General features: G+C 38.9%; 1 protein-coding gene across 1 annotated transcript; it reads right to left on the bottom strand.

The window, feature by feature from the left end:
• Nucleotides 1-3,402: 3,402 nt before the first annotated feature.
• Nucleotides 3,403-18,671, bottom strand: LOC136369894 (carbonic anhydrase 3-like). The gene is made up of 7 exons (XM_066333050.1): nucleotides 18,589-18,671; nucleotides 17,513-17,710; nucleotides 10,534-10,652; nucleotides 9,603-9,695; nucleotides 8,692-8,757; nucleotides 7,662-7,817; nucleotides 3,403-4,576 (listed from the first exon to the last, which is right to left on the bottom strand). The coding sequence occupies exons 1-7, from the start codon at nucleotides 18,632-18,634 to the stop codon at nucleotides 4,457-4,459; spliced, it is 798 nt and encodes a 265-aa protein (XP_066189147.1). The 5' UTR covers nucleotides 18,635-18,671; the 3' UTR covers nucleotides 3,403-4,456.
• Nucleotides 18,672-25,567: the final 6,896 nt, after the last annotated feature.

Here is a 25,567-nt window from a genome sequence, read left to right as displayed (position 1 = left end):
AATAAATTAGAATTGCTCCAAGAGAAGCTCAAACTGAAAAAAACAACAACCAAGTCAGAAGGGCAGTTCTGAAATTAAATGGAGCAAAGAACCATTCCTATTCAGCAACAGCATTGGTGTTTAGAAAATATTGGGTACAAAATCTGTTATTCTAACCATCTTAAAATCAGCTGAGGATCTCTGTCTCATACCCTCCCTGCTGCCATGTCCTTTCTTCCAGCACCAGCAAACATAACCTTTCCACTGTTTGTTCACATCGTTTTCTCATTCTGTCCATGGAGATAGTGTCACCACCTCCACGAATCCTGTCTTTTTTTGTCACATTAAACACACGTAACTCACTTTGACTTTCAAGGTCCTTCACAGACTTCTTTCCCTTGACCTGTTATCTGAAACTGGGAATCCAAGTGCCAGCTCTAGTCTCTGATCAGCAAGTGTGCTCTTAGGCTTTTAAGCAAGCATTTTCAAGCAAGACAAGGTGATCAATGGCCCCAGTGATCTCAGAAGTAAGGATATCATCTCCAAACTGAGTTATTTTATTCTCGGAAAAAGAGAGGAAGGGAGCCGTTTCCTCCACTATTTTATTCTGGAAGACAGCTAGGTGTGGCAGGCAGCGAACCAGAGAGAGACGGTTTTGTTAAAAGCATGCTAACTTCTCTAGAAGGATGCTTTTTCTCCTGAGTCTGAAATAGGTTGTAGTTTCAGTCAGAATCCTATTGCACATTAACCAAAATCAGCAGCAGAATGTCCATTTATACAGCACATGTTTTGTGTATATATTGATACACACACATATATACATATACAAAGATAGCCAGTAAACTGTAAAAACACTGAGGCATAGGTCTTTTCAATGGCAAAAAGGCTTTGAGGAGAGAGAATAAAACATTTTCCAAACCAAGCCAAACTTCAGCATGTTCTGTTCGAGGTATGATGCATCCTAATGACTGTGACTAGGGATTTGCTGTGTGCTCTTCTGGTGGCTTTCCCCAGCTGACAGATTGGAGTCCAGCTCCACTGCCACACACCTGGGCAACAGGACAGAGCATCTGTCCCAATAATCATTTGTGATCCTAAATCTGAAACTTGAGCAAAGCAATTCAGAATTCTTCTCATGGTATTAACAGTTATGCATGTAGGTTGCAAAATACTGTCTTATTTATTATGAAAAAAAGGATCTTAAGATCTGTTCATTTTCCTAAAATTACTCTAATGAAATAGAGAATAGACAAATTTGGGTATAAATCAGATTTAATCAAATTTTGTCCTGCTCTAAAGATTCAATGGGTCTAAATTCTTCAGAAATATTTGTCACCTGAATTTTGGCTCTTCTTCAACACTAAAACCTATATCTATCCTTATATAAAATTTTAGATTATCCGTATCTGCCTTCTCTTGCCTGCGTCAGAGAGCTCCACGAAGTGAGACTGAAGGTTGATGGTTTCCTGTCCAGCTGCAGACAGGAAATCCAGGGCTAACTTCTGTGATCAACATGTTGGGGCTAGAGAAAAGGTTCCCAATGAGAAATGTAAGAAAGTGGACTCTCCACATATTTACCATGGGTATCTTTTAGTTTGATGAAATTTAGAAGGGGAGATCCTATCTAAAGTTGATTGTTGAAGAGTATATCTCTGGTGCTACTGCAGCTATCATTTCATTCCACAGCATCTTCTTGCTCATGTTCAAGACTGTCAGTGACACAGATGCAGGTAGAGCCATACCATTAAAATGTTTTGTTTCAGGAAGACTTAAAGCACCACAGAGCATGACCATGTCATTTCTGACCTCTGCAGTAGATGAAAAGTAACTTGGAGTAGGGGCTGCCAATGAGCTGTGCAGTGGGGCTGCGTGTCTCATTTCTGTTTCAGAGGGGCTGTTCATAATTAGCACTGATGTCACCAAGTGTAGTCAGGCATACGTGATATGAAAATCAAGTACAACAGTAATTTGTTGTGTTCTACCCCACCAAGATGAGAATTGGATGTCTTTCCTTTTTACCAGGTAGTTCTGAACCCAGTGCTCCCTGCTCCTGCAGTGCAGTTAGGCCACATAGTGGGAATGTGAAGGCAAGAAGTGAGGTATGACGGATGTTACTACTACATGATCTGAATTCAGTCATACCAGTGATTAATTTTCCTTGTACTTGGGGAAAGCTGCAAAGCAAGGGGTAACCTCTGCAGAATAACAATGAACACGGCCAGAGAGAGCAGAAAATTGCAAGATACATGAGCACATTCTAAATGCTAACAGCACCTCACATTTCTCCCTGCTGCCCTCAGAACTCTCCCTAATCTCCTCAAATGTTCAGCTTACAGCATGATTCACAAGGTCCCTGAAGCGCCCCCACCCCCATTCTTTGGCTTTTTATTTTCCTTCTACTCCTACTCTTTCCATTTTTCCCTGATGCCTGCTGTACCATTGTTTTCTAGATTTGTCATCATTACTTCCAGCAGTCCCTGAACATAGGGACAGGGTCTGTAAAACAACTGCCAAAACCCTTTTTCATTAGTATTCCACTTCCTCCTATCTTCAACTCTCCTGGGCTGAATTTAGTCTACTTTTTACTAATTATAAATACAGATAAAATGAAATTAACTGCATGGAAGAGTCAAATGATTCTTTCGAGAGATTGCTTCAAGTTTCCAAATTAATAAACATGGCCCTGGAGGATGAGGCCTACCTCAGCTGCATTTATAGCACCCAGACAGCTCCTTTGCAAAGCATGACTGGGAAACTACCATATCATTAAAAACCTCCCAGATTACATGTTCCAGATTTGCAATACCATAAATTGCAAGGCAAAACAAACCAAACCAAACCAGCCTACTCTAGAATTTGCAACTCAGTTTAATAAAGCACCTTATAAAACAACTTTACCTTCTAACTCACATCAAAGTAAGCATTTTGAAAAATCAATTTTTGCCTCAATTTTCCTTTTTGTAATTAAGGAACATAACCCCTCTCCCATCAACAGCTCAGCAACGTCCTCCTTCTGCACAACATGGCAGACAAGAATCCAGCCAGAGCAGCACCTGCTTTGTATTTCCTGAGCTCAGTGGTAAATTACCTTTCACTTTAGTGAGTTTGGATACAGACTGAACTTTTCCACTCTGCAATCAACTTGTGAAGTTGATTAATTGTGATGTTGCAAGAAAATCATTGTCAGAATAGAGATGATCTCACTAAAAGAAGAGATGTGGATAACTCAAGGATGTAGCCACTTAGATGTCACGTGAAATCAGTACTCTTGTAGTTCAAACAAACATCTGAAAAAGATACTATGTTTCATAGGTTTCTATAAAGTTATAATACAGAGGACATTGACAGGTCTTTTTTTTCAAATTTTGTTACTTTTACATGTTTCTAAATAGGAAAAAAACTACAGAACAAAAATCTTAAGTAAATGTATTTATTATTGTTGGATTTTTTTTAATGCAGAAATAGTATTATTTCAATTAGAGGCTTACAATCCTGTTTCATTGTTCTTTGTGCCAAAACAAGGGACAAAAATACATTGGTCAATTGCATTTTGATTAAGAGTGCAACTGTGGTTTCAGATGTTTATGCACAAATTTCATTGACAGCAGGATTGATTACATTTGTATATGAAATGCAAATTTGTCTCAAAAAAATAAAAATACTAAGTACTCTTCTTATTTAACACCCTTTTTACACAGAAAAGCCATTTGCATACATGAATAAAATATATAAGAAGGATACAAAGACCAACTTCACAAAATTTATGTCACCTTGACTGCTACAATATTAAAATGGAAATTAGTCTTTTAATAAAGGCAACCAGTTGTGACACAAAAAGAAATAGCTCTTCCCCCTTCCCATAGTTTTAACTACATATATCTCGGTGAATACAGTTTTCAGAATAGACCTGTTTCACCTGTCCATTGTTTTAAGAAAGTAAAAGTTTAGCTCTTTATCAATGTTTATAATACAAGTTCCTATCCTTTCGTATTTTACGTACCAAAGACCAAAATAGTTTATAATTTCTGAGAATGCCTTGTGGACTAACTGGTGCAGTTCAGAGCTGGATATGGATAATGCTGAAAACATCTACTGAAAAATATGTCTTTAATGGTGAAAACAATTATTTCTCTTAACTGCAACCTCTTTAGCATGCAATCAGAAAGCATCAAGGGACACGCGCACAGTAGGAAACTGTCTTGTAGTTATTAGTAGCATCTTCTTTCTTCCTTTGAACTATTAACAAAAGCTAATGTTAAAGCATGTATGAAGAACCAGATTCTCTACTTCCATTTTAACAGTCGGATTTGCCTAAATAAACATTATCCTCTGAAAGTGAAATTCTCATTCCTCAACTCAAGTTCCAGCCTCCAGACCTACAGGTGGAGTTCTGTGTAAATGCAGCAAAGGACACAAAACAAAAGCAGCTCTCATTTCTAGAGGCTGCCTCTCAGAGCCACCCAACGGGAGCCACGTCCTAGAGGAAGGACGCGCTCACCATCCTGAAGTAGCGCGGCTGAGTCGGGCGCCAGTTGTCAACCAAGGGGTGATCCGGTTCGTTCTCGGCGTTCTTGGAGAGGCTGCGCAACTTCGCCATCTGCAGAAGAGCAAAAATACAGCTGTCCTGATGGATATCCTCTGGGGTCAAATCTACAGCCCAACAACTTAACTAAGGAGGCTGGTCCAGCTGTGGAAAAAAGTCTCCTTCAAAGTTGTAAAGATGTCCTTCATGCCACCACCACAAGAACTGTACTCTGTTCTCTTCCTAGCAGTGATATTCTTAGGAATATTCAAAACAGGAAAATGGGTCCTATTTGAACAGGAATGTGAAAATAGTGTCATTTAAGTACTGTCTACAGACCTGTGTACAGCCACAGAAACTGTGGGAAGTACTCATAAAATGTGAATACAGCAGCATGTGCTATAATAAACCTCACCTACTCTAACCCTGTCTTAGGGCCTGATTGTTAAGAATCCTTTAGAATTGCCAGGTTTTAAAGCTGAATTATAAACTAATTGTTCATTTCCACGGTGAGTCTGCAGCAGAGGATATATTTTGCTGCAGTAAGTTTATTATTAGTAACAGGAATTAGAATTTAAATCTGGATAAAGACTTAGTCTAGGTTTCAAATGGTGTGTAAACAAGGTGTGCAGCTTGACTCTCCTTGGCCATAACAAGGTATGTTTCCTTTTCTGAGGGATGGCATATGAAGGGTTCCTCATACACATCAAAACTGTTTAACACTCTTTCTCTACTGCTTTCTGATTTTCAAAGGATGCAACGTGTATACAGCTACCCTATATTCATTTGTTGTCCCTACCACGCACAACACTAGACCCAAAGCACATCAGCTGTGATTCAGACACTTGAACTTGTCCCTGTTTGAATGACTTACTGTGAAAAGTATGCACACATTTCCCATGTAAACTTGAAAACATACCCCCATGCAGGGCACACGTCATCTTTTTTTGCCAGGAACTTCAACAAGCTGATGTATCTACTCTTCAGTACAGAAGAGTGGATACATTCAAGGCCAATACAAGCAGAACTTCTATCTAGGCTATAAACCTGGCTTCACTGTGATTAAACTCATTCCAGTTTATGGACTGAGCCAGCTCAGGCATCTCAACATTACTCTTCTCTGAACAGCTCAGAAAAGCCAGCCATCTCAGTCTGCCTGAACAATGATGAGGTCACATCTATAACCACCATAATATGCATCCGATGTATTAATATTCTGAAATTAAATTTTGGATTTCAGATGAACAATGATTTGTACAGGAAGAGATGAAAATTGTTCATCAGTTTTGTTAATACTGATGAATTACTATTGGAGAAGAGTGCTGGGGTTTATTATTTGTGAAAAATCTTCTCTACTCAGTAAAAAACCAACATGTATTCAGGCTATGATTACATAAAGATAAAAAATTAGTCTGCAATTAGACAGAGTTATTCCACAGTTAAATTCCTCTTCTTTCATTAAAAGTAATCTGAGCAGCTAGGCCACCCACACTATATCTCACTGGGATTTCTGGTGAATTGATTTTCCTGCAGAGCACTGATTTGCAGCGACTGCACTTCCCCTTGTGGCTAATACACAGTTACCATCTGGCTGCAAAAGCATCCAAGAAATCCACCACAAATGCACACACACTTAAAATAATCACTATTAATGAGGCTGCCATGGTACTACACTGTCTAGGATTAGAAATAATTGGCAACACAATCCTCTTATGAAGACATTATTTAGAGTGCAGGCACTCTGGAGTGAGGGAAGCAATTCTATTGTATTTCTAGACAATAACTCACACATGCTGCCAATTCTGCCTGAAAAGCAGCTACCTCAGGGTAAGAGCCAATGACTCGTCTTTACACAGTAATTTCATCTTTAACTTAAATGCTCCATTTTTTCCACAGGAGGGATAGTTAAAAAACAGTCTGTTATGTTTCCCAAAACTCACTAATTTTAAAACAGCTAGGAAAAAAACCATGACCCAAACACAACTGTAGTGAAAAAAAGGGTTTTCACAAAGCTGGATCAATAATGTGATTAGTTATTTCTTTAAAAGTGCATTTTAAATCAGAGATGCTCAATAATGACTACATTTTTTTCTAATATAATCTGTAGTTGACCTTCTGTAATATAAACATCTAAGATAATTAATTTTGTGGAAACCAGTCAGACCATATTTGTATTTTTCATACAAATACTTTAAAATAGCCCCTGTATTTTAATTTTTGTATGGACAAGGAAACAGGAGGCAGACCAATTCAATAAACCCTGAAAATTAAGCTGTAAGTTATATGAACACATTACCATATTTCATTTATTGTCAGCTAAGGTTCTCATCATACCTGAGAGTATTACTTAAAAGATAAAGAGCCACTTAAATACAAAGTACTAGAAAATAAAAAAAAAAAAATCCTTTTTGTGGTAACATGCACATCAATGAATACACTAAGCAAATTATCCTGAAAACCTAAAATGAAGAGTTATGTGTCTAAATATAATATCTACCTAATATGTCAGTCCCTTGATTAATATTCATGTGCTTTGTATCCTGGAGCCTTGAAATTTGAGGCATTTTATCATTATAATCTGCTGACTAGAGTAATAACCTCAGATGAGAAAACTGACTTGCGTGGTAAGAGTAGAATCATAGGCTGAAATGTGCTGAAAGAGCACATTCAAATTCCTCTAATTGGATTGGGGAGAAATTTAGAGGGTAAATGAACAAGAAATACTTCTTTACAGTAAGTGACTGAAGAAGTTTTTGACATTAACAATAAATTATAATTAGCTCATGTTGCTCCAGTTTGTGAAAATTTAAGTTGGTATGTCTTGCAGAAAGAGGTATCACATGTAATTCAACACTCTCAGCTTGTACTCCCATCTGCAGTACAGGCCAGACAGATTGGGTAATCACCAATCCCATTACATTTGTATTCTTATAAATTATGATTTTGAAAGAAAGCTCTTACTATCTATGCTGTGGTATGTTTTTACTGATTTAAAAAGCTTTCTGATGTCTGTGAGCTTGAACTACCAAGGTGTTAGAGCTGGGCTAGTTCTTCACTCTCCTTTTAATCCTGTAATTTCTCAAAATTCAAGGATTGTTTTCCTTGTCAAAAGAATAAATTCAGGTTATGGCATGTAAATAAAATGAAGGGGGAAGTTTACCTGGTCTGAACTGACTATGATGGGCTCTCTAAGAATAATCCAGGTAACACACTCTTCGCAAGGTGGAGTAGTGACAGATCCATGGTATGTCCAGTAGTCATGAGATTTAGGGAAAAGAATTGAAGGATCGAAGTTTGGAAAAGGAGCATTTTTCCCCTTTAAAATAAAAACAAAAACACAACAAAACCGAACAGAAAACTCTTCAACAAATGTAGCCAAGATTACTTTGCAGCTCTGTTATTTTAAGAAACAGGGAGTAACTCAGATACTTCCAATATATGAGCTGAGGAAAGTAAGCACAGATCTACATGAGATATAATGTTGCAGTGAGATAGGTGGACTGAATGACCCTCACAGATGGGCCCAGAGAAGCAGGATGAAACAGAAAACTCCATGATATTATTTCTTGTACCTGAGCTAACTCATGTGAAGCAGCATCCAGTACCAGTGTGTTTCACTCATTTCTGTGCAGAAATACTTCTCCTTCTGGCCTTGTTTCTTATGGAAATTCTTTCTATCTACTGAATACTGTATTAGGTCACCATATAACAAAGTGAGACAGGTACCACTTTTATAATATTTGTGCTAATAACAAGCAAGACAGCCTATGAAATGTGAGATTTATCACATAATGTGATCTAAGACACAAATGTCTAGTCAGTGGCATTTCCAGAGATCCATTAGGCAGCCTATATATTAGGAATAAATGGACCAATTTCTAAATACACCTTTTATGTGGCACTCCCCACTGAGGCAATAAGGTTCCATGACTACTTTTTAGGTGAGTAAAGACTGGGGAAATTACTCATTTTGGCAAACTCATAAGCCTCACTAAAGTCAAGGAAGGCTCATACATAAATGGAAGAAAGGATTTTTCATGTTAAGGAAACGCTACCCATGGTTTTACTCCCAAATATAGTCTGGAATTGTTGCAGAGGAGAATTTGAAAACTAGAAAGTCAGACATCGTGATTTTTTTTTTCCAGAGACTTTGAGCAATCTTCCTATAATGAAAAGCCCAACATCATTACCTTTGTTTTGATAGCATTTATTTCTTCAAGAATTCTCTTCATCTCTGGTTTGGGAGTTTCTCCTACCTGTAAAGAAAAAAGCATGAGCTAAGCAAGGAGTTCTGCTTCACCAGGTTTCTTCTTTCTCCTATTTTTCTATATGAGCATCTAAGCATATATCAACTATAAAATTATAATACATTAACTCAACCTATCACCCCTACCAGCTTAGTAAGCTATGTCTTCTGTCTGTTACCTCTGCCTGTATCCCAACAGACATTATGATACCAAGGGGGAAACTGTATCAGTACAGCAATTCTAACATAACAATTCTAACATTCTAACATTCTGTAATTTCACAACACAGATTTCATGGTCAGATATATTGGTTACAATTGCTGATCTCAAAAATACATCCAGCTTTCTATCTCTAGTGCTGTCTCTACAGAATATGAATTACACAAGAGAGAGCAACAGCTAATACTTTCAGGCTAAGGCTGCATGCCCCTAAAAGGATTAGGAAAAAAAAAAAAAAAAAGGATGAGTAATATATATTGCCTGTGAGATAGTTTTGTTTGAGAGAAAGTTCATGAAAAACCTAGAAGAGATCCACGTCCTTGAAATCTGTCCCCAGTTAGCAAAAAAGACAGCTGTCTGCCCTTGGTCAGAGGGCCACTTCTGACACATGTCTCCATTCCATGAGCCACATAGTGACACAATAGCTGCAGGGACAAGTGTGTGTAGTTTTGGATACCACTTGAGATAATATGACTCATGCTCTGTAACTTGAAAGGATACATTACTGAAAGTCAACCCCTTCAATGTGGTAGGATCCCTAGAAATATACTCAGAGGGTTTTGCTTTTTTTTAACCCTCTAAGAATAGAAACTCCATAGTATCAATGTAAAGAAGGGTTGCATGCTTGTACTTACTTGCAAAAATATGGCCAAAACAGCTATCCCATCAGTTCTTCTCTTAGCATCAAGGTAATTACTGTATTTGGGATTCCAGTGTAACAAATGTAGCTTGAGAAAAAGAAAAACATGTCAAAACTCCCCATTATTCAACAGCAAGCCATCAGAGGCTGAATTTACAGTTCTTCACATTACTGTGTGCATTTGAGGCAACAATGAATGATAATGAGGCCTTCCAGAAAAGAGGAAAAAAAAGGGACAGCAAAGTCATCTATTAGTTATATCTGTCATACATTAATAATTATACTGTTTGCTTTCAAATAAACTATAAATATCTGAATAAGAAAATGACAAAAACCCAAAACCTGGAATCTCATCTTAAAGCTGAAGAAAAGTTGCTTAAGTAAGCAGGTAGAACATGCAGCTCAGACATCATTTACTGATATGTGATTCATTCCATTTGGCATTCAAATTACAGCAACTCTATCAAAGAATCCATATGAATGTCATTCAGGTACATTATTAGTCTACATTTCTCATTTTCTTTACAATCCTAAAGTGTTAAAGAACCAAGGTAATTCATTCTTCCCACCTTTATATCACTGCTACTTTATACTTCTACTGTAATTCTGTATTTTCAGAATACTGTTTTAGTAAGTCCAGACTGCTTCTGAGTAATTCAGTCTTGCTGTGCTGTTTCACACCACACTTGTTTGAGAATATGGAAACCTTTGTTTCACACAGTACTCTTCTTTTCTCATGCTGTGAGAATGACTTCAATCCGATTCATGTTTAGAAGAATCAATGGGAGTAAGAATAAAAAGGCACCAATAAATAAATAGAAAGAATTCCCTGAAAAGCAGAGAAATTATAAATTCTGTCCCACTAGAACAATAGCAACAGATTTGGTTTCACATACTGCTTAAAAGCAAGAAGTAGCGGGTCTTACCTCTCCTGCATACCTCACTCCATTCACAACATGCTCTGAGCCGTGGTCGTCAGACGAGCCCCAGTGGAAGTGCAGCTGCCGCAGCCTGTAGACTCCTGGGAGTGGCCCACCTCTCAGCACTGCAATTGATAATCTGCAGCAGCATCAGACTCAAGGATCTCCCAATTCTTTTAAGTTTATACATTTAAGTTTATGTATCTACAATAAAATTGATGCATCTACAATATTTACACCTGTATTTACATATTTGCTATACAGATGCCCTATGTTCTGAAAATCTGCACTGATTTTAGCCACACATCAGCTATATGCACTTACAGGTAAAGAAGAACTTTTGTGCCTAGGCTTCTATTACAGTCACTAGGGATCACTAACTTAATTCAGCTGCATAAATGTGCACCTAGTCCTTTCTGGAATAGTCCAGAGACATTGGGACAGGACTGAGAGATGTGCTCCAGAATCTATGGAAGAATTGTACATTCTAAACCAGTATGTGGAGGCAAGGGGAAATACATTAGGTTATCAACCATGTCACAGGATGCCTGTGTTTGGGTAACTGAATTGACCCCTAATCAGAACAGTCAAGCCTCTAGAGTAATTTTGCTTGCCTTAAAGTAGACACTCAACAGACAGTGACCTGAATTGCTCTCTGGACTCCTAGAACTCCAACTCCATTGCCTTGAACAGCAGTTTAGATACAACCCACCAACTTTTAAAATCCCACAATAAGACATCTAAATTTAGATGTCTTAATCTCATCCTGAACTGAATCTAGGATTTGCTGATATGAAAGTACACAAACATAACCACGATTGAGATCAACAACTGAAGTGCCAGATGACAAACAAATTCCCACAAAACACTACAAAATTGTGTATCTTACTGCAGGCTATGGCTTATTTGTTTAAAAAGTTGTGAAATTACTGATGCTGCTTTTGCACTAATGGCTGCTCCCTCCAGTTATGGGAGAAAGAAAAACAGCAAATAAACCAGAAAATCAATCACTGAGAATGCAAGCTCTTTTCCTAAAGAAAAATTCAGCTTGTGATGAATGCTAAATAATGTCACCATTTTTAAATAGTATTGTAAACAAGGGTAGGCAATTTGAAAGGATCAACAAAACAGGGAGAACATCTTTACATTTACCAAATACTAAAAAAACGCTCAATTCTCATTCACTTTTTTTGAAGACAGAAATTATAGCATTCCTATAAAACATTCAGCAGCCCTTAAGAACAGGTCTTTATATGCCAGAGAAAAATATCCTTCAATCTAAAAATGATAAAATCCATTATCGTCTCAAGAAATGCAGCATTAAGAGTTGAGCAAGCTGTTATTCTCAACCAATTTCTTTTACTTCTTCCCACAGACATTCAGAACTGTGGTGAACACAATCAGGGTAAGAGTAGTAGCTGACAGGGCCATCAATTCTCCATTAAAATAGATCTGTAAGGCCAAATAATCCTCTTTAAGGGAAAAATATGTCACTATTTCCACTAATGGGCCATCAGCAAGACATTTTGACTGGGCATGAGGTGAAGCTCTGCATTATCTCATGCCAACACATTCCAGCTTAACTCATCTATAAATAGACAGTAACTTTTACCTAGCACACTTTAGGCAGAAAGAATGATGCAAACAACATCTCCTGAAGGACAAAAAGGTATTTCTTTTCTTTTAATTACAGGTATGTAGTATTGAACATACAAATACATAAAATGACAATGTAAGCAAATGAAATTTTCCTGCATTTTTGAAAAGGGAAAAAGTAAACAAAGCCATTACAAGAATTAAGTTCTCCAATATTTAAAACATAAAAAATGCCGAACTATGTCTGCATAGCTCAAAATTAGTATGATATTTTTTAAAGCATGTGCTTTGGAAATTAAATTCTAAACATATCTTTATCCTCTTGGGCTTTTTTTTTTTCAATACTACAAAAATAAAAATGCACAATCACATAAGAGAAAAATAAAATAAAAGCTTATAGATAAAGAAGATATGGTATCTTGCCATTATTTTTCAGCAATGTTAGTATATATTATTTACATGTAACAGGGAATTTTTCTGACAATTATTACAAAGGAATTGTTCACCTTAAATATCTGCGAGTCACAGCAGAATTACCAGAATGTAATTCCCTTAAACTTGATGTCATTAAAGTAACATGGCCCAGGTGCAGGAATGTACAAAGCAGCTCAGGAAGACAGGAGAAAAGTATTCCTTTTTTGGTGCCTTATTGTTGCAAATTCTCATCCCATTGCTCAGTGACTGACTCAAAATGGGTTTGTACATCACCCTCAATGACCCATCAGTCATAAAAATGTCACGTCCATCTTGCCCAAATTCTGTGCCCCCACACATGCACACTGAAGAATGATCTATTACGGAACAATCCTACATGGACACACATACAGACATCTGGTCTGGAAAAAAGCTCACCTTTTATTTGATCTGTCATCAGCTGAGCAGCATGAGACTAAATGAGCTAATAAAAGAATGGGCTTTTTTCACTTTCAAAGTAATCACTAGGGCAAGTGTTGCACAGAAGGATGTATGTAACTAAGGCAAGAAAACCCTGTCTCACTCTGTGACACAGCAATATGAAGGTGTCATGCAGCTGAGTGGAGATGGCTGCTGCAGTCACTTTATTTTACTAGCTAGCTGGGTGCCCTTGACAACAGAAAAGTGACAAGCAGCTTTTCAAATATGTACATGCACTTGCCGAGCAGCTTCTGTAGGGGCCTGGTTGTTAATCTGTGCTAGTGTCAATTGTCATTTGTCCTCACTATAGTAAAACTGGCAAAGTTATCTTGCACAAATGCCTTTCCTGTTTGCTGTAAAGGCATATCATGAAAGCCAGGTGGAAAAACCAACAGAGAACAAAACAGACTCATGAGATGAGTTGTGTTTACAAACATGAGAAGAAATGACTGTTCTAGGAAGATTTATGATCTTGCATCCTGCCAAATCCAGAAAATGAACTGGTAAACCACAGTGAAATTAAATTAGCTATATACTATTTTATGACAATTGAAAAGACACATTGCCTTTGTTATGCTGCTTCATAATAGAATCTAACAGTGCAGTAGAGAAACCACAGCTGTTTCACATCAGTGTCACATTTTAGGAGTTATAAAAAAAGCCTCTGATCAGAAGAGGATTTCTGTACTGAAACTGGCTAACTGCAGGGATAAAATGTGTTTCCTAAAAGCTTTTGGAACTCAAGTTTCTGTTCTCACTGAAATGTTCTTTAAGCAAGCACTGAATAGATATGCAGCAGGATTACTTTTGTTTCTATTTGAACTTTGTACTCTTTTAGGGACAGACTGGGAAAGAGAAGTGTCAGACAGTCTGTCAACCTGCCACCCACCCTCACCTACACTGTAACACATCTTTGCCAGTTTTGTGCCCCTGGATCAGAGCCTGTTCATCAGTGAACTTCCGAACCATCTTCTTTAGTGATCTGTGCAGGGCTGAATAAGTGGCTGACCCATCTCCGGGGCAGAAAACTGACTGTCCTCTGTGTAGCTGTAGCCTCAGCAAGCCCTTGATGAGAATTAAAAGTCAAGTATTTTTAACTCTAACAACAGAAATTCGAAGTTAACAGAAGCTCAAATCCTAAATTCCCTGTACCCAAGTACAGGAGTTCGTAATAACTTCATGCAGACACAACAAATGACAGATGTGCTGTTACACTGAAGGTAGAATTTAACTTTGCTGCCTTTTGCCTTATGCAGTACAGTCACTGAGTGGTACCACAACTATGAAAGCACTGGGATTTACTGGAGCTATTCTTGTAAGAGCTACTAGCTCTCTCCAGTGTAAATTCAGCAGACAAAATGTTAAGTAACGTTTTGCAGGAATCAACCAAAATTGGAATGTCTATGGACAGACATCCCCCTGGCTGAATTAAAATTACTGGGATTTGTCCTCACTCTATAATAACCACTGAACAAATGAATGTCTTATTTACCAGAAGCTAATAATCCAAATTTCATTTGCAAAAACAAATGAGATTTCCCACAAAGAGATATTTGAGGAAATGCTGCCACAAGCCCTAGTCAAGCTGACTAGCAACAAGCTCTGACTTCTTACAGTAATTGTGTCTGATTTTTTTCTTCTCTCTCTCTCTCTTTTTTTTTTTTTTTTTTTTTGCATCATCCACTTTCTAAGCCACACATTTCTTTGATAGGAATGATTCTGAAAACAGCATCAAGGTAACCCTGTAAGAATGTGTGCCTGCACTGAGGAACTCCAAGCGCTTAGATGTCACCCAGCTGAAAGCCACTAAAAGAAGTAGGAATCTGTTTGGTTAATGAACGTCCATAGGAAGTACCAACAAAAACAAAAAACAAACAGGGAAGATGAAGGAAGGCATCCACGTGATGTAGGCTCAGTGTATCTCTCCCCAGCTCCTCTGTCCATTACCAGGCTGGTTCCATTACCAGGCTTTTGTATCTTTACTGTTTCTCAAACAAACGCTTTGGTGTGAACATCTAAGCAAAGTATTACAACAAAAGCCAAAGAGTTAGTAACTGTAAGGAAGTTACATATCTCAAAGAGCACCATGACAATACTCCCACCACTTAGAAGTTCTCAGGAAACTTCTCTGATATATTTTTTGAATTTTAGAAATAAATGGATTCTGACAGGGGAAATAAGACTTCAGCCCTAATTCAAACCAACACTGGGTCACTGCTGGATCTAAAAGAGTATCTGAACTGCCAATCAGGCAAAAAAAACATAGCAGTGGTAGGTAGGTTGCCGAAGCACCCAAGTTCTGGTGTGCTTTACTGAGCCCAGCCACCTAGGTTTGACTTAATTCCCAGTTCTTTCCTTAATTTTCAGACTTCAGCCCCCATCTGCAGTCATTTTACAGTGCATAAGGTCCTGCTATGTGGGTATTAAGAGAGGAAACTGAGTCCACCAGAATCCATTAACTTGTACGGATAGGCAGCAGAGGTATGATACTGCTCCTACAGCAACTCTAGCTGTCAGCAAGGTCAGCAAAGCTTTCAGTTTTGTAGCAGATTCTTAAAGTCAACCAGACTTTATAAATAGCTGGAAATAAATTCTTAAATTCCTTCCACTAGGCTAACCCCAAACACAAAAGTAATAAGGCCTTTTTCAACGTAATACTTGAATTACATTGGATGACACTCTAATTGTTTGCATTTAAGAGACTGTCCCTAGTTGTGAATATTCCAAGTGGTCTTGGCAGGATATACAATGGATGTAAAACTTGGAGACATCCAAAGTAATTAATTTTATCATTCATTTTGGCAATTTATTCAGCAATCTATTTTATCCAAACTAATGAAAATGTAGACAGAAGTACATATGACCGCTATAACTGAAAAAGTCAGGGATACAAATGAAGCCCTTAGTTTTCTGGTTAACTCAGAAATAATTCAGGTAGACAGAGTGGCAGACACATACACAGACATAGAGAGAAAGAATGTCTTTGTTCCAAAGGAATAAAAGCTTCATTCCTATATGGTTGCTATTGCATATGCATGCTTTCTGCAGCTGGTGGCTCTTTTACATAAAAAATAAGCCACCAAACATACCCTAAAAAACTGAAAATGTGTTCAAGTCAGTATGAGTATGCACAGTGGAATTTGTGCTGCAATTAGCATTATATTAGAGAAAGAACACCACCCACAGACTCTGCAGGCAATGGTATAACAAGGGAGACATAACAACAAACAATGAATGACTTCATGAGTTGAACTTCAAAGAGTTGAGATAGACACCTACTTTTTTTGCAGAGTCGTTTTTTATTTCTGAGATCAAAACACAACAGTTACCGAGAAGTTCATCTGAAAAAATTTTCAGAACATTCTGAAACTTTCTGCTCTTTGTGGTGAGTGCTGCATCCATACTGTAGATTGCTGTGCCTGGATACTCCCTCCTATTCAAAATCTGAGTTATTTTAATTACACTTTTATTTTTATGCAGAAGATGCTACCATTGGTATATCTGATGCTGTTCTTACAAACACAACACATGGTAAAAAATGGTAATAGTCATGGAGATCTCATATGCCAAAGCTACATTACTTGTGTACCATTTTATCTGACATCAATATTTTTTCTTCAAATAACATTGAAAATTCCTACTTTGCAAAACTCTTGACTGCATAGTAATTTGTGCGTTTTGACAGTATATTAACTAGTCCAGTGTACATACATTTCGATCCTCTGTTTCGTGAAACCCAAGTAATTAGTTAAAAATCCATTAAATTCAATCAAATCCATGTCCATATATACTTAACATGAAACAATCTATTAGTAAAATTTCTCATAGTAATTACAGCTGTCAGTCCTAATTATATAGAAAGTGAAAGTTTGAATGCAGGTAAGAAATAAGTCTATACACTGTATGCTCTCATAGCTGCAAGTGGATAAAAGATTTTGCACATTAAACCTGACACAATGAAATTTATCAGCCCTATAATCTTCATTAAGGCAAAACCTCATGAATGCCAAAAAGAGTTTTAACTGATTAAATACCCTGAGGTTGTGGCAACATCTGGCTTGTCACTTCACTTATCACAAATTACAAGGATAGAGTTTTTAAACATTATAACTTAAGATGTTCTGCTGGGCATCTCAAATAGGCAAAATGGAATTCAGTTCTCACAGATAAAGCCTGGGCCCCCCACGTTCTGGAAAGCAACACAACTGCAATGACTTTTTGCAGCCCCAGAAATTTATCTTACACCTTAGCTGATCCTGTACCACGTTTCTTTGTGGTGGTTTCCATTCCCTAGGATTTTACTGATGACCTTTAAAAGGAGACCCAGACCTTTCCCAGCAGTAGCACAGAGTAGCCAGCCAGAGAAACCTGTACATCACACACAGGCAGTACACAGAACCCTTCTGACAGCCTGAACACTCAGAGCAGGCTCTTCCATGCAGATTGAGAAAGTCACTTATATATAATGACAGTCAGAGATCAAAACAAAACCGACCTGATCTATCGAATGAATCATCAAACACAACTCTGCAGGTTTTCCCATTATTGAGGATGGTCTTAGCTGCACCGGGATCATAACTAGCAAACCATGGCAGTAGAGAACTATCATAATGCACGTCTTTGTTATTGATTTCAATCGGTGACTGATGGCGCCCTTTTGCAAAAGGGTAGTTTTTGTGCCACTGATCTGGTCCTACAAAAAAAGTACAGAGAAGTATCACGAAAATCTTTTCCAGAGAGAAATGAATTATACTTGCTAAAATTAACACAAGCTTGGCTTTGCTTAAGTACAGAACATCACTTAAGTGTATTAATAAGTAAATGGCTGGTTGTTCTTCCCACCCTATCAAGAGTTTCAATGTATAAAAAGCAACCAGATGATTTCTAGCTGGAATACTGGATACTTCAAATCCTAAACTCTTATAGCAACCTCAAGACTGACTTCTAGGAGACTGATAATATGCCAAGGAAGAAAACCAGAGATGTACACTCCAAGTCCAGTAGTGGCTTAGAAATATGATGGAATATACCCAGATGATTCAAATGTGGTACCATGTGGCCATACGCAAGGAGAAAAGGCCACCGATCCCTGGACATCCCAAGAACTTGAAACGTGGATTGAATTATCATCGTGGCTTTACCAAGAAGTTCACGTGGAAAAAGCCTGACCAATGCTGAACTGTTCTTCCTGCAGAGAGGAGAGCAGGAACAAGAGACCACCAACACCCCAACCTCTCCAGGCAGGCGGGGCCTGCGGCCCAGCACTGCTCTTCCTGCACTGGCGCTAGCCCAAAGCCGGATTTTATCGGTACGTCAAATTTTAATTTACATTAACAGTACGAAAACTGACTTTATTTAATTCAAAGACCCCCCTGCCATTGACCTCTCCTTCCACCGGCTTCGCCTCTTCTGCGCCTGCGGGCGACAGCCCAGCGGCCTCGGCCCCGCCACCTGCAGAGCCCCGGGCCCGCCCGGAGCCCGTCTGCCCCGCCGTGCTCCCTCGGGACGCGGGGCCCCGTTTCGCCCGGGCTCGGTGCCGGGAGGAGCGGGCCGGGCGCGGCCCTCGCTCACCGTTGTCGCTGTCGTAGCCCCAGGGGTAGTAGTTGGGGTTGATCATGGTGCGGTGCCGGCGCCTCAGGCAGGAGGACGGCGGCCTCGTCTCACGGCGGCCTTTTATAGACTCCCGCCAAACGCAGGCCCCGGAGCCGGGGGCGGGGAGAGGCGCGCTGCCGCCCGGCCCCGCTGTGCCCGGGAGTGCGGGGGAAGGAGCCGGCCCGGACAGTGCCGGCGAGGGGCTGCACCGCCTGCCCCGAGGACATGGGAATACAGAACAGCACGGCTGTCCAGGCAGTGTAGGAATAGTTCTCAAATTCAAGTTGAGATGTGTAGGCAGCCGTGCGCGGACACGCCGCCAGATGCAGCAGGAAGCTTTCTCCTGGCCGGCGGCTGCAGTGAAATGTGCCGGTCGCGGGCAGGCTGGCGGGGCTTTTTATGGCTGTTTGTAGGAAGCCTCTTTTGGCGTAAGGCCTGTCCGGCTCCGAGGGCTGGGGGCCTCCCCGGGAGACCGCGCTGGAGCCGCGTTTCCCTGCTGGGTGTGTGGATAGCCCTGATCCCGGGGCCAGCAGGGGTGAGAGGATGGATGAGTCCAACAGCTTGTGCGTGCAAATGGCTATCGCAGGTTCACACCCTTCCCTAGGAAATTCCCGTGTATTCGCCTGCGCTCCAGCGCTGCTCCCTGCTGTGCGGCCTCCCGTTGCCTTCATAAACAGCTTCCCTGCAAAAATTCAGTGGCATTAATTGCTCCAGCCTTTAAAAAGGTGCTGCTTCCTCTGCTGCAAGGTTTCTTGGTAAATGGAAATCATTAAACTAGCTGAAGATCCAGTTCCTGCCAGCTCCGGATAAAATCGTTATTATCAAATTAAGCGCAGGATCTGTTTGTTTTGCTTCAGCTCTAATTCTCCTTCCATTTAGCAGGGTGTTATGCATCAGATTGCACTTAAAATTGTAAGCATACTTGCTAGCAGGCATATGTTCCTTATGTGACACACAGAAATCAAATGACTTCTAAAAATATTTGTTATTTTGACACATGGGGAATAGCCAGATGAGATAAAGAAGACAGGTTAGCACCAATGGTGTAAAATGGATGAGGGGTTGACTAAGTAGAAGACAAAGCACTAGACTGAAAGGTGAATTACTGTGATTTAAATGTTGGAAGACTTTATGTATAAGAAGGAGTGAGCTTATTTTACTTGCTAGTAATGAAATGAGGGAAAAAAGTACAAGTCGGTTGATGAAAAATGCAACTTGCTCAGGACAGAAATGTGGAGTCATCGTGCAGAAAAAATCAGTATCCCTGAATGTTGTGTAAACTACAGTGGATGAAATTTAGCTGAAAGTGCTACAGGTGGCTTTGAATCGTAGCCCTGGCTGATAGATTTTTTTCTGATATGAAGACGAAGTGAAAGAGAAGGAAGAAGAATGGATCTATTAGTGAGAACATGTCAATAAGCATTACCAGGCAGGAACTGCTCACAGAAAAACCTAGGGATGAATCAAGGACATGTCACTGGAGCTGAAGAGACCCTGGTATGACCTCTGAGACAGGTCTGTTGGCCTTATGAAGTTTAATTACGATGAATTGCAACAGGTGCAGGGGAGACAAGGCCATTAAAGAGCCTCTTTTATAAGATGAGACTATAAAAGCTTAGTGTGCTTTGCATAGCAAACAAATGGTAAGAGGGTAAGTGACAGCTGTCTTTCTATGCACTTCATCAGAGAGGTAAGCACCAACAAGTTGTATGAGTTGTTGAAGCTAAAGAGAGGTGTTAGCCAATGAACAATTACATATAACTTTGCCGTGAACAATGTTATGCAAGGCAACATCAAGGTTTGGAACCACCAAATGTATTCCAGTGACTTTGAAATATTAAAAAGTGGAGACATGAACAAGGTACACAGGAGCTTTGTATTTATGTCTGACAGAGCCCATACTATTTCCCACCTCTTCCTCAGTTTTCAGTTCCATTTCTGAGCATCTTCTCACTGCCATGACCTACAGACAAATCTCCAGATCGAGAGCATGTAACCTTAAAGTACTGTGTCTTTTAAACTGCCTTTAATGGACAGATTTGTGGTTGTACTTTATGGCCTGGGTAGGAAAACTCAGAAATTTTTAGATACTGAAATTTCTGTCTTGACCTCTCAGGCACAGCAGTTTTTCAGAGTCACTGCTTGTTCTGAACTCCTTGACATTTAGATAACCTAAAAACAACTGTGGAAAGAAAGAAGCAGCAATCTAAGAAAACATTAGACACTTTAATTCAGACCTTTAAATCAAATAAATAAGTTATTTCTGAGGAAAAACAAGTGTCTTCTGTATATCTGCTTTCACTGAGCTCCTTTTCTCTAGGATTTAAGAGTCATCAGGAGGACCAAGTGAGACAGGAGGCTTTCTTCTGGCTTCTTCTACTATGATCTTCTTCCTTATCCAAAATAGTCTTCCTGCCCCTTCCCTCTGGATTTTACTTCTTTTCTCAAGCCTGAGTATCCTGTGCCCATCAACACCTCACTGCAGATGAAATACTCCCTCGCTTCATTCTCAGAAAAGACCTGTGTAGAATCCCTTAAAAACACTCTTCAATCCAGTAAAAAGAAAGCCTTTAAAAGTCTTTGCTGGGCTCTTCATTATTGAATGTGGTCTGTAAAAGGGAAGTGTTTTAAGAAAATGCACAGATGGCATAGAAGACAATGGTCAGATTGAATTTGGTCTCAAGCAGAGGTAGTCTATAAGAGAAGGGAAGCAGCTAGGTCGTTCTGAACCCTGGGAACCCTAGGAGTAGTTCATGGTTACAAGGCAGAATAACGAGGGAGTTAGAATTCCAGGATCCTTGATAATTTACCCCATGCACAAAATCCCTAGAACCTTGACTTGCAACAAGTTTTGTTGTTCTTATATCTTGATGAGATACAGAAAGTTATTTCAGGGCAGACCACAGATCACAATTTGGTGGGTCTCCTCTGTGTTGTAACTAATAAATATGCTGCTGCTTTAGATAATGTTAGAGTTAGATTTATCAAAAAAAGTAAGACAGGCTTGGTCTTTAATTTTAAAGTGATTTAAAGTGTAATCATTGAGTTTAGAAATGAATAGCATTCAGGAATTGAGATTAAAATTCACCAGACAGCATCTATCCCTGAAAAAATAAACACATAAATTCAATACATAGATTCCTATGAAGTTTCTAGTTAGTTAGCCGTTATGGTGTTTGCTGCAAGCATTACCCAGATAGTATTTATCCTGAAATGTGAGTCTCCATTTAAGTGTGAATCAATCTGCTCATGTGTGCTCTGGCACTGAGTAAGAATGATGTCATCACTTCATCAAAGCAAAATCTGCATGTTTGCTGGGAAAATCCCACAATTTGGTCACTCCTGTTCACTTAGGTATAGTTTGTATTAATTTGCATTGAATTTAAAGTGTCAGTCAGAAATGAAAAGGACTAGTCCAGTGTTAAACAAGTGATTAAGTTTGCCAGGATAATTTTCTAAAGTTTATAAAGGCCATTTATTCTCAGTCTTCAGTAGTAAGAGATGTGATAAAATTCTTAGTCTTAAGATCCAAATACGCATAAGGAAGGTCTGGAAGAGAAACCCACAATCTTTTTAAACTTAAACAGCAGTCCCACTTTCCAGCTCTTGCTCTTTTCTCTGACCATATTCACTGTGGCATGTTTTTATCAGAAGACATTTACGGTTCAAATGCGTTTAAATATTCCATGAAATGGTTTTGATGTAAGATGAACCTCAGCACTTCAAGATTATGGTCCAGATTCTGCACCTTACCTACCTTTATAGAAGGGCTGAAATATATCAGAGCTTAAATAGTTCTGCAGTATAGCTAGTGAGAGACAAAGTCCTAGGACAGAAAATGCAGCATGAATCCCCTTCCCTTACATGTCATGGAGAAGTGCTCACAAAAGCTTCTCTTGTGTCAGCAAACTAAAACTCTGAGGAACATGGTGGGAGGGTAGATCTGCAATTGTGAGGATCCATCAGCCAAAGCCTTGATACTACTGATGGTGCTGGGGACAAAGATACGAAAATTACTTCCAGAAATAGATGAAGAGGTTGTGTTTGCTCATGTTTCATAACTCACTTCCAGAGAGTGGAGGAGGTTGCTATTTCTAGCAATCCTGACATAGCGATTCCTCCCAAATGACTTTATTTAGGCTTTGCTCAAGGGACCAGGAATTAGTGCAAGATCCTTGACTGATTAGCAGACTATCACATCTATATATTGTTTCCATCCTTCATGATTATTCACTCCTCCTTTCGGATGCATAAGACAAAAGATCATTAACACAAGAGCCTGTAGTCTCATTTTGACCAAGTACAAGGATAGTTCCTGTTCAAAGAGGCAAAGGCACATAGTTGGCCAGGAGACTTAGGTTGGGCAGTTATATTTACTTCTCAGACATATGCTTGGACTTTACACTTTAGGCAGATATTTTTCCATATAATACTAAGCACCTTTAAAACTAGGGATTTGTCAGTGGGGATGGAGAAATGTTTGAAGGTTATTCTGAATTTAGGTACAGGGTATAGACAAATATGCTTTAATAAAGGGCTATTCATTCAAATTAGATTGACACTTTCCTCAATCTAAGAATGACTGTATTTCTCTATTGTGTAATTGTGTCATCATTCCTGGATTTAGACATGCGTAATTCCAAAACTCATCAGATCAGAATGTACATATTTTGCTTTGATTATAAATATAAATTTATTCTTTCAGGTTATCTTTGTATCTCCTAGAGATCTCAGCAACTATGATGCTTTCATCTCTATCTACAAAAATTCCACATACTGTCATTTTGCTGAGAAAATGAGAAAAAAGAGACAAAGCTCTAACACAAGCCAGCCACACAGAGGGTCAAGTTATAGAGTCAGTGAAAAGGCTTTTAATGTGTAACCACAGAAGTTAATAAATACCAGCCACCTTGCCTAATGAAAGTGTAAAGTTTAGGGCAGTTCTGTGGCATTTCTGTAGTTTCTGTTTTGAGGTCTTGGAAGAATCAGCTCCTGCAGCATTAGGTTATTACAGGATTCTCATCCAAAGAGTCTTGTTCTTTGCATGTTTTGTTATTTGTTTGGTTTGTTGGGGGTTTTTTGTTTGTTTGTTTGTTTTTTAATTTAGAATTAAGTGAAGAAAGAAATACAGTGATTGAGAAAGTCTACTATTAAAACAGAAAAATTGCTTTTTTCCATTACCAGTCAGATCAATAGCAATTGCAAGTAAGATCAGACCTATTTTTCATCACATGCTGCAACTTATATAGCATACTCCAACTGAAGTTTTGGCTTATTCATAAAAACACTGATACAAACTGTCATTAATTCAAACATTCTCTCCCAGATAGTATTTTTAATTTTTTTTTCTTTTCCTGTTCCTTCTTATCCTACATTGTTTGTACAAGGGAGAACAAGGCAATGGAAAAGCACTGATCTCAGGAGCTAAGCCTTTGTGAAAAGGCTATGCTTACTAAGGCCATGCTTGCCTCTCTAGAGTTATTTCTACAAGAAATGGAGAGTGCCACCTCACCCCTTTACAGCCATTTAACCTTCAAAGTAAACTTTTAATATAGTGTTTACAAAATGGAACACAGACAAGAAGGAACAGAGAAGAGATCTGTGGGAAAGTTCTGCATGTATCTGTGGTTCCCTAATTACAAGTAAAGAGGGTACAGCAGGTATTTCACACTATCTTCAGAGGTTGCATCCAGAGCCCTTAAATGTCAAATTTTGTGATAGATATACATAACAGCTTAAGTAGGGAGATTTTGAAAGTCCTCTGAATATTTTGTGCATCACCAGGAAAGAGCAATAAAGTCATACTTAATGTATCACCAAGAGAAAGGAATGAAGTCCCACTGCGCAAGAATGGCTATCAGCTGCTTCTGGAGGAAGCAGGCAAGTTACCTATAGTTTTACTTGAAGAAAGAAAAATGCAGAAATAGTTAAACTGTTTGACCTTTATTGAATATAAATACACAAAAACTTGAAAATCAGCTCATAACAGCCAGCAGAGCGATTGGCTTAAAAAATACCAAGCAGATATTTGTAATTTCATTATTATGAGTCAACACAGTGGAATATTGCTGTTAGCAATGACATGATCTTTTAGGAAAGTGAATGAAACACTGCTTTTCAAAAGGATGTACTCAGAAAGTGACATTTTAGTCTTGCATCTATCCATGAAAAGCAACCAATTGGAATAAAATCCCAGTGTTGTTAGTTCTTACTGAACTGGTGGTCAGCTGCAGTGCTACAGTAGGCATGCCATTCAACCTAAAAAATATGCATAAGCAATAGAATAAAAATATGAGGGAACTCTGCTGACAAATGGGAGGCATTTTAGTATGATATATATATAAGCTTGCCTAAAACTAACCTAGAAAGATCCAACCTCAGAACCGAAGTATATTTCAAAAAAGTGTTGGGGTCAGCATCGCATAAGCAAGTTGGCTGAACGTTATGACATCATGTTGGTGACATTTCTCTCTGCTTGGAAGTAATGTGATAACGATGGAATGGGCAGCACCACAGCACTCCAGTAGCCTAAATAACTCTACAGTTTTCTGCAGATCAAATAAACAGCCAGCTGGTCACACCAGTTAATATTGTTCTGCCCAGCTATAAACTGAATGTCTTCCCTATTCATCTTCCCAATTAGGCCTATTTACTGATAAATCACTGAGTGATTTATTGGCCAAGGGGCTACACAGAAGGAAATAAAGGGAAGAAGAAGGATATGAAGCCTCTTTTGTGTGGTAAGCATGGTAAATGGGTTACTGAGACTGGTATAAATCCTTGGGGCGGGCAGAAAAGAGAGGAGGGGGCTAAGTGGTAAGGAACAACAGTGAAGAAAAAAAGTGAAAAAATATTTGTGGTACAAGAATTATTTACATGACAGAAGATATGCTGGTTGCCAGGAGTCCATAGAAAAGAGAGGAGAAAATGAAAGCAGATTACATCTGTGAGTGGAGAA

Source organism: Sylvia atricapilla, chromosome 1 (assembly GCF_009819655.1).
Source record: "Sylvia atricapilla isolate bSylAtr1 chromosome 1, bSylAtr1.pri, whole genome shotgun sequence".
Taxonomy (NCBI): Eukaryota; Metazoa; Chordata; class Aves; order Passeriformes; family Sylviidae; genus Sylvia; species Sylvia atricapilla.
Note: the sequence above shows the minus strand (reverse complement) of the source record. Positions and strands in the feature narration are given on the sequence as shown.

Bases quoted from the DNA above. Each gene is read 5' to 3' on its own strand.
- LOC136369894 (XM_066333050.1), bottom strand. From the start codon at position 18,634: ATGATCAACCCCAACTACTACCCCTGGGGCTACGACAGCGACAACG. The intron at 9,696-10,533 runs GTAAGACCCGCT...CTTTTTCTCAAG, and splicing joins GAGTGAGGTATGCAGGAGAG to CTACATTTGTTACACTGGAA. The intron at 4,577-7,661 runs GTAAACTTCCCC...GCTCTTCTGCAG, and splicing joins TCATAGTCAGTTCAGACCAG to ATGGCGAAGTTGCGCAGCCT.